General features: G+C 40.1%; 1 protein-coding gene across 10 annotated transcripts; it reads left to right on the top strand.

Annotated features, from left to right (window-relative positions):
* Window positions 1-59: 59 nt before the first annotated feature.
* PTTG1 (PTTG1 regulator of sister chromatid separation, securin) lies at window positions 60-11,872 on the top strand. Of its 10 annotated transcripts, XM_047855856.1 has the most exons (7): window positions 60-422; window positions 999-1,085; window positions 4,035-4,135; window positions 4,513-4,697; window positions 6,351-6,444; window positions 10,806-10,964; window positions 11,728-11,872. In XM_047855856.1, exons 3-7 carry the CDS (start codon window positions 4,045-4,047, stop codon window positions 11,802-11,804), a joined length of 606 nt encoding a protein of 201 aa, XP_047711812.1. In that variant the 5' UTR covers window positions 60-422; window positions 999-1,085; window positions 4,035-4,044; the 3' UTR covers window positions 11,805-11,872. The 10 variants fall into 10 exon arrangements, with proteins under 10 accessions (XP_047711812.1, XP_047712092.1, XP_047711573.1 ...); XM_047856136.1 differs by lacking the exons at window positions 60-422; window positions 999-1,085 and adding an exon at window positions 3,289-3,401 and having other exon boundaries at window positions 4,516-4,697; XM_047855617.1 differs by lacking the exons at window positions 60-422; window positions 999-1,085 and adding an exon at window positions 3,290-3,401.
* Window positions 11,873-14,229: the final 2,357 nt, after the last annotated feature.

Below are 14,229 nucleotides of genomic sequence, written 5' to 3'. Positions count from 1 at the left end.
TGCGCATTAACATCTTGTGGAGGGGAGGGAACCCAGGACTGTGAAGGGAGTTAGTTTCAGCAGTTGATTTCCTGTTGCCTGCTTTTGAGTTATTGTTTCTTTTAGAATCGCAGAATATTAGGATGTTAAAAAAAAAAGTCCGTAGGAAAGGCAACAGCTTAAGTTTTTCTACAGAACTGTAAAATGAATGGGGAAGTTCGTGACGTATTACGGGGAAAAAAAAGGCAGTTACAATTAGTATTAGTAGCCGCGTGTTGTGTAACAAGTTGGGGACGTGGTGAAGAAAAAGTGACTTTATGTCCTCGAATTTAGTCATGCAGAGTGAAAAAGACACTTAAAATAATTTCATATAATTTACAGTTGTAAAAAGTCTCTGTGAAAGGAATACCAGGTGCTATGAGAACATAAGGGACTAATAATAGGTAATTGTGACTTTCTGCACCCAAGTGATCTTGTGTTTTACCATTAGAAAAAAATACTATAAAACAATTTCTATTTCAGGAAACCAATAGTATCTGATATCCCAACCCTCCTTTTAAAGTGCACATATGAAGTAAGATAAAATACTGGAAAATAAGCATTTTGGTAGAATTTCTTGGGTTTTCTTTGTGCTGTTATCTTTTCTTCCTCAAAGTAACATGTATTGCTTTTATTTTTTTAATTTTTTTTAAATGCCTATTTATTTTTGAGAGAGAGCACCAGTACAGGAGGGGCAGAGAGAGAGAGAGAGAGAGAGAGAGAGAGAGAGAGAATGAGAGAATCTAAAAGAGGCTCCAGGCTCTGAGCTGTCAGTACAGGGCTCCATAGGGGCTGGAACCCATCAACAGGGAGATCATGACCTGAGATCATGACCTGAGCTGCAGTGGGAAGCATAACCCACCGAGCCACCCAGGCGCCTCAACATGTATTGCTTTTAACAGTAAAAGTGAAAATAGTTAACATCCTTGCCTCAATAGGAGCCAATCGTAATCTATTTTTTTCTTATTAAAACTTTGCAGTGCGTAGAGTTGAAGAACGTAAACACTAATTTTGATTTTACAGGGCAGTAGGTGAAGGGATAGAAAAGATCAGAGAATGGCCTGAAAGCGAGTAGTCTTTGAATCACCTATGTTTTATTTTTATCTTTTAAAACAATTATTTCAATTTGCTTGGAAGGTTTGAAACTGTTTAAAAGGTTTGGCCTGTTTAAAACCACCAGGCACAAGGCATGAGGCTGGCTCAGTAGGTGGAGCATGCAACTCTTGATCTTGGGGTTGTGATTTTGAGCCCCATGTTGGGTGTAGAGGTTACTTAAAAATGAAATCTTAAAAAAAAAAAAACCCAAAAAACAAAAACAAAAACAAACCAAACAGGCACAATCCAGGAAGCATATCTCCTAGAGGAATCATAAAATATGCTGGACAAGAAGGAAGAGTATTTCGTAAGGTTTGGGTTCCTCCTGGAGGATTTTGAGGAGGGTTGTAGGGAAGCAAGGGCCAGTACTAGGTGGGTTGCTGTTTGTAAATCTCAATTAGAATTAACTGGGATTGATTAGGATCTAGGTGCTGTTATAAGGTGAGGGTGATTTACTAATTGGGTAATTCCAATAATAGTAGGGAGTCTGGGGCATCACTGGTGAGAAAGCAGTGATCACACAGAGAGTGGTTTATAGCATTTTACATTTACTGCATGACCTTTGGAGACCATGCTTCCTGTTGTAGGGGAAGACTGACCCTGGGGAGATAAATATCTTGCACCCAAAGACCTAAGAAGATAGAGAATCCCCACTTTGAAGCTTTAGTACTGTACAGATTGGTTTCGAAATGAACACTTTTGTGTGCTGATGATGTAATATGGAGCTGAAACATTTAGGAGGAGATGCAGGGTGAAAATAAGGGGAGGAGTAGGAATCAAAGAAAAAGGACAGGGAAGGGGCAATAAAGGTATAAATGTTTTTTGTCCTCTTTACCTTCTTGAGTTAGGATCTTTTTTCCTTGATGCCTAGCTCAGTGTCTAGCATTTAGTTAACATTCAATAAATATTTATTGAACGAATTAATCCTTCAATTCTGGTCCTGAAATGCTGGTCCTGAAATTCTGGTCCTGAAAAAGGGCCAATGAACTGACATATATTGAGAACTGCATCTATGCCAGGTGTAGTGTGAAACCTTTTGTGAAATAATGTAGGCTCAACTCCTCTCTCCCAACTTACCTCCAAGTTAGAATGTATCTGGTGACCTGTGGGGAGTAGGGATTGGATGACACTGGTCAACTTTGGTCTTTTGAATTTATTCCTTTACCTTGTATTTGTTCAATCTGTTTCCATTTGCTATAGAAATAGGAAAAGGTCAATTTTTCCAAGCATAATTTCTCTCCTTAACTTGGAAATTAGAATTCCTTTTCTGTATTTTTATTATTCCCCAGATCTTTTTCTCATCTTTCTGCCCTCTCCCACCAGGCCCTTCTAGGCAGCTTTGATGACTGTATTGTTGAGATGTCAGAAGTTTAAAATAATCCTATTAAAAATAGAATTTGAAAGGAAACCTGAATTATGTATTCATGAGGATCATCATTTTGTTCATGAGCCAGATTCCTGACGCGGCATCCTAGCCTGAAATGTTAAGGGTTATTCTGCAATTAGGGAATAATCAGTCTATTCTTAATCACAAACCTAAAGGAATGACACAAACATTGCTGTTTGATTTATCTGTATTTACACTGCTTCTTAATTTTTAATTCTGCTCTTCTGGTGTTCCTTAGAGGGAATAAGTTGTTTTCCCCCTCGACTATATGTTTGTTTTTTTCTTTTTTCATACATCTGTTGAAATACAACTGTATGTATCCATAGTTCCTCAGTTATTTTTCTAATGACTGCAATGCCTTTCCTCCAGTACTGCCTCTTCTTTTTTATTTGATCTGGTCAATTTACTCTTTGGACAAATAGTTAATTGAAGACTTTAGGAAAATACTTCTGTTGCCACTTTGCCTTGACTTTTTGAACCTCACAATCATTTAAGAACTTCCTGGCTGTCCTAGAGTCTCAGGAAAAAAACCCCAAATCTCTGTATCTTGATATCATGATAATCATTTACTTATTGGAATAGAAGACCATATTCACTCCCTTTCTATCTCTGTGAGGAGCATGTTAAAAACACCTACAAATAAAGGTGTCAGCAGGTTTGATTTTTTTTCTTCCCAGGAAGCAAGCTACTAACTTCCCGGAAAAAGCTTTCCAGGAGGTGAGCTAGGAGCTTAGATTCCTCCCATTGGTTCTTCCTGGAGTCCCACCCACGGTTCCGCCTCCTGGGCGGATGAACCAATAGGGGCGTGAGTTGTGGTTTAAACGCCGGGTCTGGCGCGACTGCGGCAGGCTGTCTTGGAAGAGTTTGGCTGTTGGCTCTTACGTGGGCGAACCGAGTGGTCGTGAGTGTTGGGCGCGCGGGGCCCGCGAGGAAGGAGGTGGGCTGGGAGCTGGAGGTGGGAGGACCTGGGGCTTCCCGGGATCGTCACTAGCGCCGAGCTAGGTTGAGCCGCGGACTGGGACCGCGGACGCAGCCCTCGGCAGTTCGATTCTGATGAGTACTAGGACCTGTGCCAGCCCTAAACCGCCGACTCTTCTGGAACTTAGAGCCTCTGACCCAGGCTTCAGGAGTTAAGAGCTGGATTAGGGGCGCCTGGGTGGCGCAGTCGGTTAAGCGTCCGACTTCAGCCAGGTCACGATCTCGCGGTCTGTGAGTTCGAGCCCCGCGTCGGGCTCTGGGCTGATGGCTCAGAGCCTGGAGCCTGTTTCCGCTTCTGTGTCTCCCTCTCTCTCTGCCCCTCCCCCGTTCATGCTCTGTCTCTCTCTGTCCCAAAAATAAATAAACGTTGAAAAAAAGTTAAAAAAAAAAAGAGCTGGATTAAATGCCTGTTGCCTGAAGAACGGGCTTCGCTGTCTCCTTAGTTCTAGTTTTTGAGTGGCGTGCCCAGGGTAGAAAGTTTGGTTTTTGCTACCTACATCATCGCTTCTCTCATCTTCCTAACCCCCAGGGTCTAATATGTATTTCGCACCCGCAGCTGATCCATAATGGCTACCCTGATCTTTGTTGATAAGGAAAATGGAGAACCGGGCACCCGTGTGGCTCCCAAGGACGGGCAGAAGCTGCGGTCTAAGCCTCGTAAGTAAACGGGCTGCAGTCGGAGTCACCGTTGAGTCCGGAGTCACCAGAATCAATTGTGGGCGTGGCTTGGAGTCGGGAGCAGAGGGGAGGCATCAAGTACTGGGGAATGCTCCTATTGCGATTTGCTTATGTTGGGTTTCTTTTATTTATTTATTTTTAACTCTTTACATGAAAGAGTATCTTAATTAAGTATCTTAAGCGATTATTTAAGAGCGTACAAAACTGAAGTACTGTTAGGCATATGGCCAAGCCACTGTCAAAAATTGGGATTGAGTCTGGGGATGAGAATTAGGCCAAGTTTATACACAGAATCAGTCTTCAAGTTGGGCAGGTTTTACTGCCTGAATAATCTTATGGTAAGACTTTTTCTTCAGCAGTCAAAACTTTAGATGGGAGATCTCAGGTTTCAACACCACGTGTAGGCAAAATGTTTGATGCTCAAGCAACCTTGCCTAAAGTTACCAGAAAGGCTTTGGGAACTGTCAACAGAGCCACCGAAAATTCAGTAAAGAACAATGGACCTCTCAAACAGAAGCAGCCAAACTTCTCTGCCAAAAAGGTAAGTTTTGGCTGCAAACTGGTTGTCTAAACACTTTAGCACTTTGACTCTTAAAATGACTATAGGCACCCTACCTTTCTTGTGAGTAGAAGGAAATATAGGCTACCAAACTCCGATTAGCAGGAGGGAATCCTGTTCTCTTTGTGGACTTCCACTGTGCCTCAAGATTAGAAGTCTCACAAGCAGCTGGTGAATGTTGTTGCCTCACCTGCTCTTAACTAGCGTTGAAGCAGATTGGTTGGTGGTATCTGCTTACAGATACAGAAAGTACTGAGAGGGAGGGTACTTTGCAAGAGGTCACATAGCTAATATAATAGCTCATGTGCTGCCACCCTCCTCCCAGTCTCCTAGAGTGAGCACCAGGTACTCTACTTTGCAAACATGTTGACCTTTGTGTGTGTGCATGAGTAGCAGGTCAGTGCATCCCAGACTAAGAAGACTTTGCGGTGAAGGATGACTTCAGCATGTAGATTAACACTTTATTTGAATAATTGTCTTAATGTATATTAGGAGGAACACTAATAATTTAGATCAAAATAAAACTTGTAATGTGGTTTAGGACAAGATATGTTTTTTATTTTTATTTTTTTTAAATGTTTATTTTTGAGAGAGAGAGAGAAGGGGAGTGGCACATAGTGAGAGGGAAACAGAGAATCCCAAGCAGGCTCTGTGCTGCCAAGACAGCCTGATGTGGGGCTTGCACCCACAAACCATGAGATCATGACCTGAGCCGAAATCAAGAGTCAGATGATGCTTAACCGACTGAGCCACCCAGGCGCCGCCAAGATGTCTTTTTTAAAAACTAAGTTGAGTAAGAAATGTTAAATTCAAGTATTGCAAGGCTATGACAAAAATAATGAGAATGTGACGTAGCACTGAAGTGTGGGAAACCCTACTTTAGAGATTTCCTTTAGGGGGTGCCTGGGTGGCTCAGTCGGTTAAGCATCTGACTCTTGGTTTTGGCTCCAGTCATGATCTCGGGGCTTCTTGGGTTCAAGCCCCTCATTGGGCTCTACGCTGGCAGCATGGTTCTCTCTACCCCTCCTTCCTCCTGTCTCTAAATAAATTAAAGAAAATATTTAGTATACACATACGATGTAAGATTAAATCAATAATACGTAGGTTTCTGCTTTGGCCTATTGTAGACTGCCTACCTGCCCAATTTAGGCTAGAGAATTATACAGACTACTAAAGTCCTTGACTGTCTTTTGTTGGCTCTTACCCAGTGTGTATTTCAACTTAATATTAACTAAGCAAATAAATCAGGTGACACTGATGGAAACACAAATGGAAAGCACACTTCCAAAAGCTAAAAATGGCTTCTAGGATTAGTTTCTATTTGGGTGACTCCTGCCCATTTTCTGTGTCAGGTTGAGTGATCGAGTTGATTAGCTCTGAATTAACTCTGTATTCTTGGTAACTTAGGCTGAGGGTTGCTGATACTTAAATAACAGACTAAACTCTTTAGCCGTGCTACTAGAATTGCTTGCTGAATTGTATTTGTATGTAATTAATGAGAACTAAGGATTACAGTTGCTTAGAAGTCCGTGTGAAAGTGGTGAAGCAGTCACATGTCTGGAAGACTTATGATCTCTTGTACTAATCTATTGACAAAGTTTCCACTCTCATTCATATTTTCTTGGGTGGTTTTAGGTAACTGAGAAGACTGTCAAAGCAAAAAACACTGTTCCAGCCTCGGATGACACCTATCCTGAAATAGAAAAATTCATTCCCTTCAATCCTTTAGGTAATATATATATATATTTTTTTTGTATTACAAAAATGCTTTAGTCTTGAGTTTCTCTTAGAATCCTGTTCAGCTCTAATTTGTTATGAATAGACCTCTGACCCCAAATTGTAATAAGACTCTCTGAATCTGGTCTTTGCACAAATGTATTTGGTGGTGGATTTCTTTGTAAGGAACCTCTGAGGTCTGAAGGGGAATTGGTGCGAAGGTGTGGAGAACATTGTTCCCTACCTCAAAAACTTCCCACATAAGGGAGATAAGATGTGTTCACTAATAGTGAACAACTGTAAAGTGGACATTATTCCTGGCAAGGGTTTTTGAAAGTGGGTTTTATGTCGAGTTGAACAATGTCTGAAAAAATCCACATAGTCTGTGAAAATGTGTTTCTACTCCTTCAACCTGCTTATGTGAATCAAGTATTTTCTGTTACAGAACCACCTTTTCAAGCTTTTCCCATTTGAGGAGAGGCTACTGTATCCAGGCTTTGGGTGCAGTGGTTAACAAAGACAGGTCCCACCCTGAGGGAGCCCATGATTGGGAGGGAAACCCCAAACGAATCCTCTCACTGTAAGTGAGCAAGGAGAAAAACTGGTCCCTTAGGGGGAACTGAACCTCACCTGGAAGAGTGGGGAAGGTTTCTTTTAGGAAGTGACAGAAGTTGAGTTTTAAAGGCTATCTGGGGATAGCCAGGTGAAGAAGGGGAGGGGCAGGGCAAGAACACAGCACAGAAGTGTGTGCAGAGATCCTGAGGCAGAGCTGAGGACTGGAGGGGTTCTGGGAAATGAAGGCAGAGAGAAGGACAATACGGATGAAACTCGGGAAGGTCACACAGAGCCTTCTGCATTTCTGAACTGGAACTTTCGGCCTTTCATCCAAAGGCATTTAGTCATCCTGTACACATCCAGCTTGTCCCTGGCTTTTATATAATACAATTCTGCAGTTAGTGTCCTCGAAATTGTACTGTGAGTTTGTGAGGATAGCTGGAGAGTGGACTTGAAGGATTGCTGAGTCATCTCAAAGGGGAGGTGATTAAGTTTTGATACAATGTAGTGCTTCCATGCTAATGATTACAATTCAGCCATTAAAGAAAACGGTGAGGTAGATTTATGCATATTGATCAAGAAGGATGACTACAATATGCTGTGTTTGAGGAAAGAGCTACTAAGTTGCCCCCCAAAATAGCATAAATTACTGAACCCACCTGCAGTGGATGAGGATGCCTGCTTCCCCTACAGTCTCTAACGGCAAATGTTTAAAAACTCTTAACCTTATCAAAAAGGCAGCGGGTATCTCATGGTTTTAAATTGGGGTGCATGTCCATGTAGTGAGCATATTTGATCATTGGCCTTCTATAGTTTTTTTTAACTTCCTGTTTGTATCTTTGTTTTCCTTTGATAATGACTTTTTCAGCAGCTTTTGTGGATAAAGGAGATTAGCTTTATTAGGTTGCAGACTTTTTCTTCTGGAGTCTTTTGTCTGTTTATGGTTTCCTTTATAATTCATTGGTTTCAGATTAAGTAGTCACCATCCCGCAGTTCCTTTTTAACTTCTGGGTTTTAGCAGGCTTGGAAAGTGTAGGGTAATTCCTAGTATTTAGGCTTTATTTTTTTATTTTTTTATTTTTTTTAATTTTTTTTTTTTTATTTTTTTATTTTTTTATGAAATTTATTGACAAATTGGTTTCCATACAACACCCAGTGCTCATCCCAAAAGGTGCCCTCCTCAATACCCATCACCCACCCTCTCCTCCCTCCCACCCCCCATCAACCCTCAGTTTGTTCTCAGTTTTTAAGTCTCTTATGCTTTGGCTCTCTCCCATTCTAACCTCTTTTTTTTTTTTTTTTTTTTTCCTTCCCCTCCCCCATGGGTTCCTGTGAAGTTTCTCAGGATCCACATAAGAGTGAAACCATATGGTATCTGTCTTTCTCTGTATGGCTTATTTCACTTAGCATCACACTCTCCAGTTCCATCCACGTTGCTACGAAAGGCCATATTTCATTTTTTCTCATTGCCACGTAATATTCCATTGTGTATATAAACCACAATTTCTTTATCCATTCATCAGTTGATGGACATTTAGGCTCTTTCCATAATTTGGCTATTGTTGAGAGTGCTGCTATGAACATTGGGGTACAAGTGCCCCTATGCATCAGTGCTCCTGTATCCCTTGGATAAATTCCTAGCAGTGCTATTGCTGGGTCATAGGGTAGGTCTATTTTTAATTTTCTGAGGAACCTCCACACTGCTTTCCAGAGCGGCTGCACCAATTTGCATTCCCACCAACAGTGCAAGAGGGTTCCCGTTTCTCCACATCCTCTCCAGCATCTATAGTCTCCTGATTTGTTCATTTTGGCCACTCTGACTGGCGTGAGGTGATACCTGAGTGTTTCAGACTAGAGAAAATAATGGTTCTCCCCCATCTTTGTTCTTTTGAGGAAATGCTAACCCCCTTGAAAAAAGGAAAGACTCAATATTTAAATTCTAGTTTAGTTACTGTCAAGAAAAATCTATTGTATTTTTTTAATTAAAATTTTTTAGGGGCACCTGGGTGGCTCAGTTGGTTAAGAATCTGACTCTTGATTTTTGCCTTGGGTTATGATCTCATGGTCTGTCCTGGGATTGAGCCTCCATGGTCAGTCCAGCATGGAATTGGCTTGGGATTCTGTCCCTCCCTCTCCCTCTGGCCCTCCCTCACTCGTGTGTGCTTTCTCTCTCTCTCTCCCCTCTTTCAAAATTACTTTAAAATTAATTTTTTTGATCTCCATGCCCAACGTAGGGGTCGTACTCATGACCCTGAGATCAAGAATTGCATGCTCTACCAACTGAGCCAGCCAGATGCCCTAAGAAACATCTTTTTGAAATAATTCTAAGAAGTAAGACACTTGGATTATAAAGAGTGTTACTTAACACAATGGTTCTCGATTTTTTTTTTTTTTTTTTTTTTTTTTTAACATCTGTGGCCACTCTTAAAAGTTAGTGAAGACCCCAAAGACCTTTTGTGTGTTGTTTAAATATCCTGTATTGGGAATTAACACTGATTAAAAAAAACCAAACCCTCAAAAAAAAACCCCATTATGTAACTTTTTTTTAAACACTTCTAAAACATCTAGAAGAATGACATGGTTTTATATATATGTATATGTGTGTGTGTGTGTGTATACATATATTTTTTTTTGGTTTTATATTTTTGAAAACTTGGTTAATTTAGCTTAACATAAAACACCTGTATTGTAAGTCTGCATTCAATCCATTGCATCTCTTGTTTTGGTTGAAGTACATGGAAAAAAATTTGGCTTCCTGAAGATATGTAGTTAGGACAGGGAGGAGCATTTTAATAGTCTTTTTAGATAAGTGTGGAGAGTTCTTTCCTATAACACTAACACCTAACAAGTGGCAATTTCTGAATGTATGGTTGAAATGTGTAATCTGAAACCCTGTCAGTGAACATTTTGTACTCCGAAAATAAAATCCATTGGGCTGTTCTGCATTTAAATGCAAAAATAAAAGATACATTTAATCACGCATTGATCATGTAGAAATGATGATTCACGGGGAAATGTAGATCATCCAAATGTTGAAGTGTTTCATTATGCAATGTCAAATATGCACTCATTAATGTCACCACTGATCTCATTGGAAAAGTGTAATATTAGGAAGTTGTCAAGCTAATGATTACAGATAAGTTTTTCAAAATTCTAGTGTTTTTTTTTTTTTTTTTCCTTGAAATTGTGTATTTTGTCGTTGGCAACAGATACTGTTTTCCTTGAGGTGATGGACTTCTTTATTCCTCTAAGGAAATGTGCTACAAATACCCAAGTCTAAGCAACTACAGTTGGTCTTTCCATTGTTATTTCAACTAAACAGTGTTTCAGGATAAAGGCCTCTAGTTTAGCTTGAAAACCAAATAATGGCACAAATCTTTTTTCTTTGAGCTCACCGTGGTACTTGAGTATGCAGCAGAAGTGCTTTATGGAGTATTTCTCATTTCATCATACAGAATACTAAAAAGACATGTTCTTAAGGGTCGAGAGCTGATAAAATTAATACTTTTTACTGCATGTGGTAAAGTGATATGTGAAGCTGGCATTTTTTACTGCAAGCCAGTGGAATTGAGGAATATAAGGACTACAAAATACAGTTTATTGCCGCTGCCTTGATTTGTGCTAAGGCACAGCAAGCAATTCCATCCATTACTGCTTTTGTACCATCATTGCAAATGTCAGCACAGTGGAAGAATGTGTTAATGTTATTAACAACATATTTTGACCTCATGGACCCACTGAAAGGGTCTCAGATCCCCAGGGGTCCACTGACCACCCTGAGAACCACTGCTCTGATAAAGTGCTTTGTCTTTGTGGCAGATTTTGAGAGTTTTGACCTGCCTGAAGAGCACCAGATTGCACACCTCCCCTTGAATGGAGTGCCTCTCATGATCCTTGATGAGGAGAGGGAACTTGAAAAGCTGTTACACCTGGGCCCCCCTTCACCTCTGAAGATGCCCTCTCAACCATGGGAGTCTAGTAAGTGAACAAGTGTCCTTCTAGAAGAGCTGCAAATTACCTGTGTCATAATACTTTCATTATCGTGGGGGGCAGAGTTGTATGGAAGGTTACCCTACAGGTAATTTCTGTCTTTCAAACTTCAGGGATAGGGTTTCAGAGTAATGAAAACTCTCAATTGGTACTGTTTTCAGTTTCAAATGCCCAGCCAAAATTAAGTCATTCTGGAATGTAGACAGTCTTAGATACAGAAAACAAGATTAAGTTTAGCCTATGGCTTCTTAGGTTATAACTTGAAGTATAACAAACTTGCTTGGAATGAGAATTCCAAGTTATATCTAAAGCTAATCTAGAACCAAGACCCCTGAGCACAGTAGCATAGAATGACAAAACCTTACGGCCAAGGTTTGAGGCCTTGGTTCAAACTAGTGATTAAAAACCATCAGTATGTTTTCTATTTGTTCTGATGGGATAGCGTATTCCATTTTATAAGTTAGTGATATTGTTGGCTCTTGTGTGGGTCCTTAAAAACAATAGTTTCAGGCATGTCTAAGATTCATTTCCTAATGAAGATTAATTCTGGGATCTTAGCCACATTCAAAGCAGTGTGTGGGTGTGAGAGTATGTGTATGTATGCATGCGTGCAATGTCTAACTGGGGTGGGGTAGGGATTCAATATGCAAAGGGGAAAATAAGAAGATAAAATTGACAACTAATGTCTATGTTGAGATGGACGATGACCTAAGGGTTTGCAGATATTGAATAAGAAATTCCTGTTTTCTAGATCTGTTGCAGTCTCCAAGCGTTCTGTCGACCCTGGATGTTGAATTGCCACCTGTTTGCTATGACTTAGATATTTAAATTTCTTAGCACTTAATAGTTTGTATGTTTTGTATTAATAAAGAAATTCTTTAATAGACTCTTCCTAATATTGTAGTTGGTTTTCTGTGGAATTTACTTAAAACAGTATGAAAATTAGTGGAAGTGTTATCTGATAAGGGTCTGTCATCGGACAACGGAAGTGTATCTGACTTGAAAAGCTTACCTTAAAACCTTTTGGTTTGTTTTAATCGTGAATTTAGCAGCTGCTTCCCTTCAGAAGCTGTTTTCCTTGAAACATACATCCCTAAATGTGTACTTTATTGCCTTTCTGTGGCTATTAACTAGTGACAGTTATTAGATCTCTTAATTAGAAGAGCCACTTCCAGCTCGTTAAATATCTGTTGCTAAGCATTCTTTATTGCTGGTTCTGTTTGGTTTCTAATGACTTTAAATCTCAGTATTCAGTAATCAGAATTTGAAAGGCTCTAAATCTTCTGAGATCTTCAATTAGGTGCTTTAAAGATTGCAGCAGATAATTTACAGATGGTAATATCCACTCTTCACCTGTAGGAAACTCCGTTTAGTTGTTTACACTATATTGTGACCTGGTTGAAGTGTTTATAATAAGCATTATTGTGTTTATGACCCTATTTTTCAGTTGAGGACAGTGAAGCTCAGAAGTTCATTGATAGGCTAGAGACATGAAGAGTTATTACTTTGATTCCAAATCTGTGATTGGAATCAAAATATTAGATTACAAACAGTTGCTCATGGATTTTCTTTTTGGGGGGATGAGAGGGATGATCCCCCCCCCCCCCCAAAAAAAACCCAAATGTTGCCCCCATTTAAAATTCCAAAATTTCACATACCTTCTGGTTTTGGAGCTTCTCTTGGAAAAGCAGATTTGGTAATAGTTGGCCCTTGTTTCCAATACTGAGACTGGCAGCTGAGTGTAGGCTACCTTGCAGGTGGAGTGTGGGCTTTCTGTCCTACAGACCCTTTGCGAGATGGCCTGAAAGGAGAACTCAAGTGTTGCTTCTGTCTCTTCTCTGATCACTTTACTTGCTTGGTCCATGTAGGCAATTAAATTGATCCTTGCTTAATACCAACCTATATAGGAAGTCTTTCTCCTGAGAGGTCTGTAACCTACATAGTCAAGTTAAAATTTGAACCTTTCTTTTCCATCATTGCTGGTATCCTATGCAATTTGCTTGAAACTGAAAACTAGTGGGAGTGTTTAACAAAGGTCTGTAATCTGATAATAGTTTATTGGATTGAAAAAGGTACCTTAAAACCCTTCGGTTTGTTTTAACAATTTATTTTAGAAGCTGCCACTTTTCCCTGAAACATACACCTCTCAGCATGTACTTTATTGTCTTCATTATTAGGAAGCAAACCAGGAAGTGGCAAGATAGGCATGAAATACCAGGAACACATATAGACACTGATGCTGAATTTAAAACTTTTACCTTTTAGGGGTGCCTGGGTGGCTCAGTCAGTTAAGCATCTGGCTTTGGCTCAGGTTGTGATCTCACAGCCTTTGGGTTTGAGCCCTGTGTTGGGCTCTGTGCTGACAGCTCAGAACCTGGAGCCTGCTTTGTATTCTGCTTTTCTCTCTCTCGCTCTCTCTGATCCTCCCCCTGCTCAAGCTCTGTCTGTCTCAAATATAAACAAATATTAAAAAAAAAAAATTAAACCTATGATTAAAACTTTTATCTTTTAAATATAATTGAATAAGTCTGACTCGAATTAGAGACATTTTTTTAATTTAATTTTTTAATTTTCTTTCTTAATTTTTAAAATGTTTGTTTTTGAGAAAGCACAAGTTGGGGAGGGGCAGAGAGAGAGGAAGACACAGAATCTGAAGCAGGCTCCAGACTGTGAACTGTCAGCACAGAGGCCGATGATGAGCTCAAACCCATGAACTGCGAGATCTTGACCTGAGCCGAAGTTGGACACTTAACCAACTGAGCCCCCCAGGTGCTCCTAAAAAGACTTTTAAAAGAACATAAAATAGGGCTACTAGGACACATGGCTTTAAGGAAGAGTATTGGATCTAGCATCCTCAGATATAGCAGGGCCATGTGAAAAGCAGAGCATGATTGAGTGGTTTTCATACTCCACAATAAACTCAGAAACTTTGGGAAAGGATCTCTTGTGGTGGAGTGAGCAAAGGACTGAGAGCGTGGCAGCTAGTCAGTCCTTTACCAGCTAGTTAACTGTCCTTGGTCAGACTGAACATGGAGTAATCTCTCTTCATCTGCTGTCCATCACAATACAAAGCACTTAATGTTGGTTGAAACTTGAACTTTAAACAGATGCTTTTTCGTTAATATAACTTTTATTTTGTGGGGATTGTTGCTGTTTTGTATACTGTTTCCTAAATATAAGGTGTTTGGCTTTATTACTTGAAAAGGCTTGGGGTGCCTAGGTGGCTCAGTTCATTTAGTGTCCATCTTCTGCT

The sequence above is a fragment of the Prionailurus viverrinus genome, chromosome A1 (assembly GCF_022837055.1).
Source record: "Prionailurus viverrinus isolate Anna chromosome A1, UM_Priviv_1.0, whole genome shotgun sequence".
Classification (NCBI taxonomy): Eukaryota; Metazoa; Chordata; class Mammalia; order Carnivora; family Felidae; genus Prionailurus; species Prionailurus viverrinus.
This window is presented reverse-complemented; position numbering and strand designations above follow the sequence as displayed.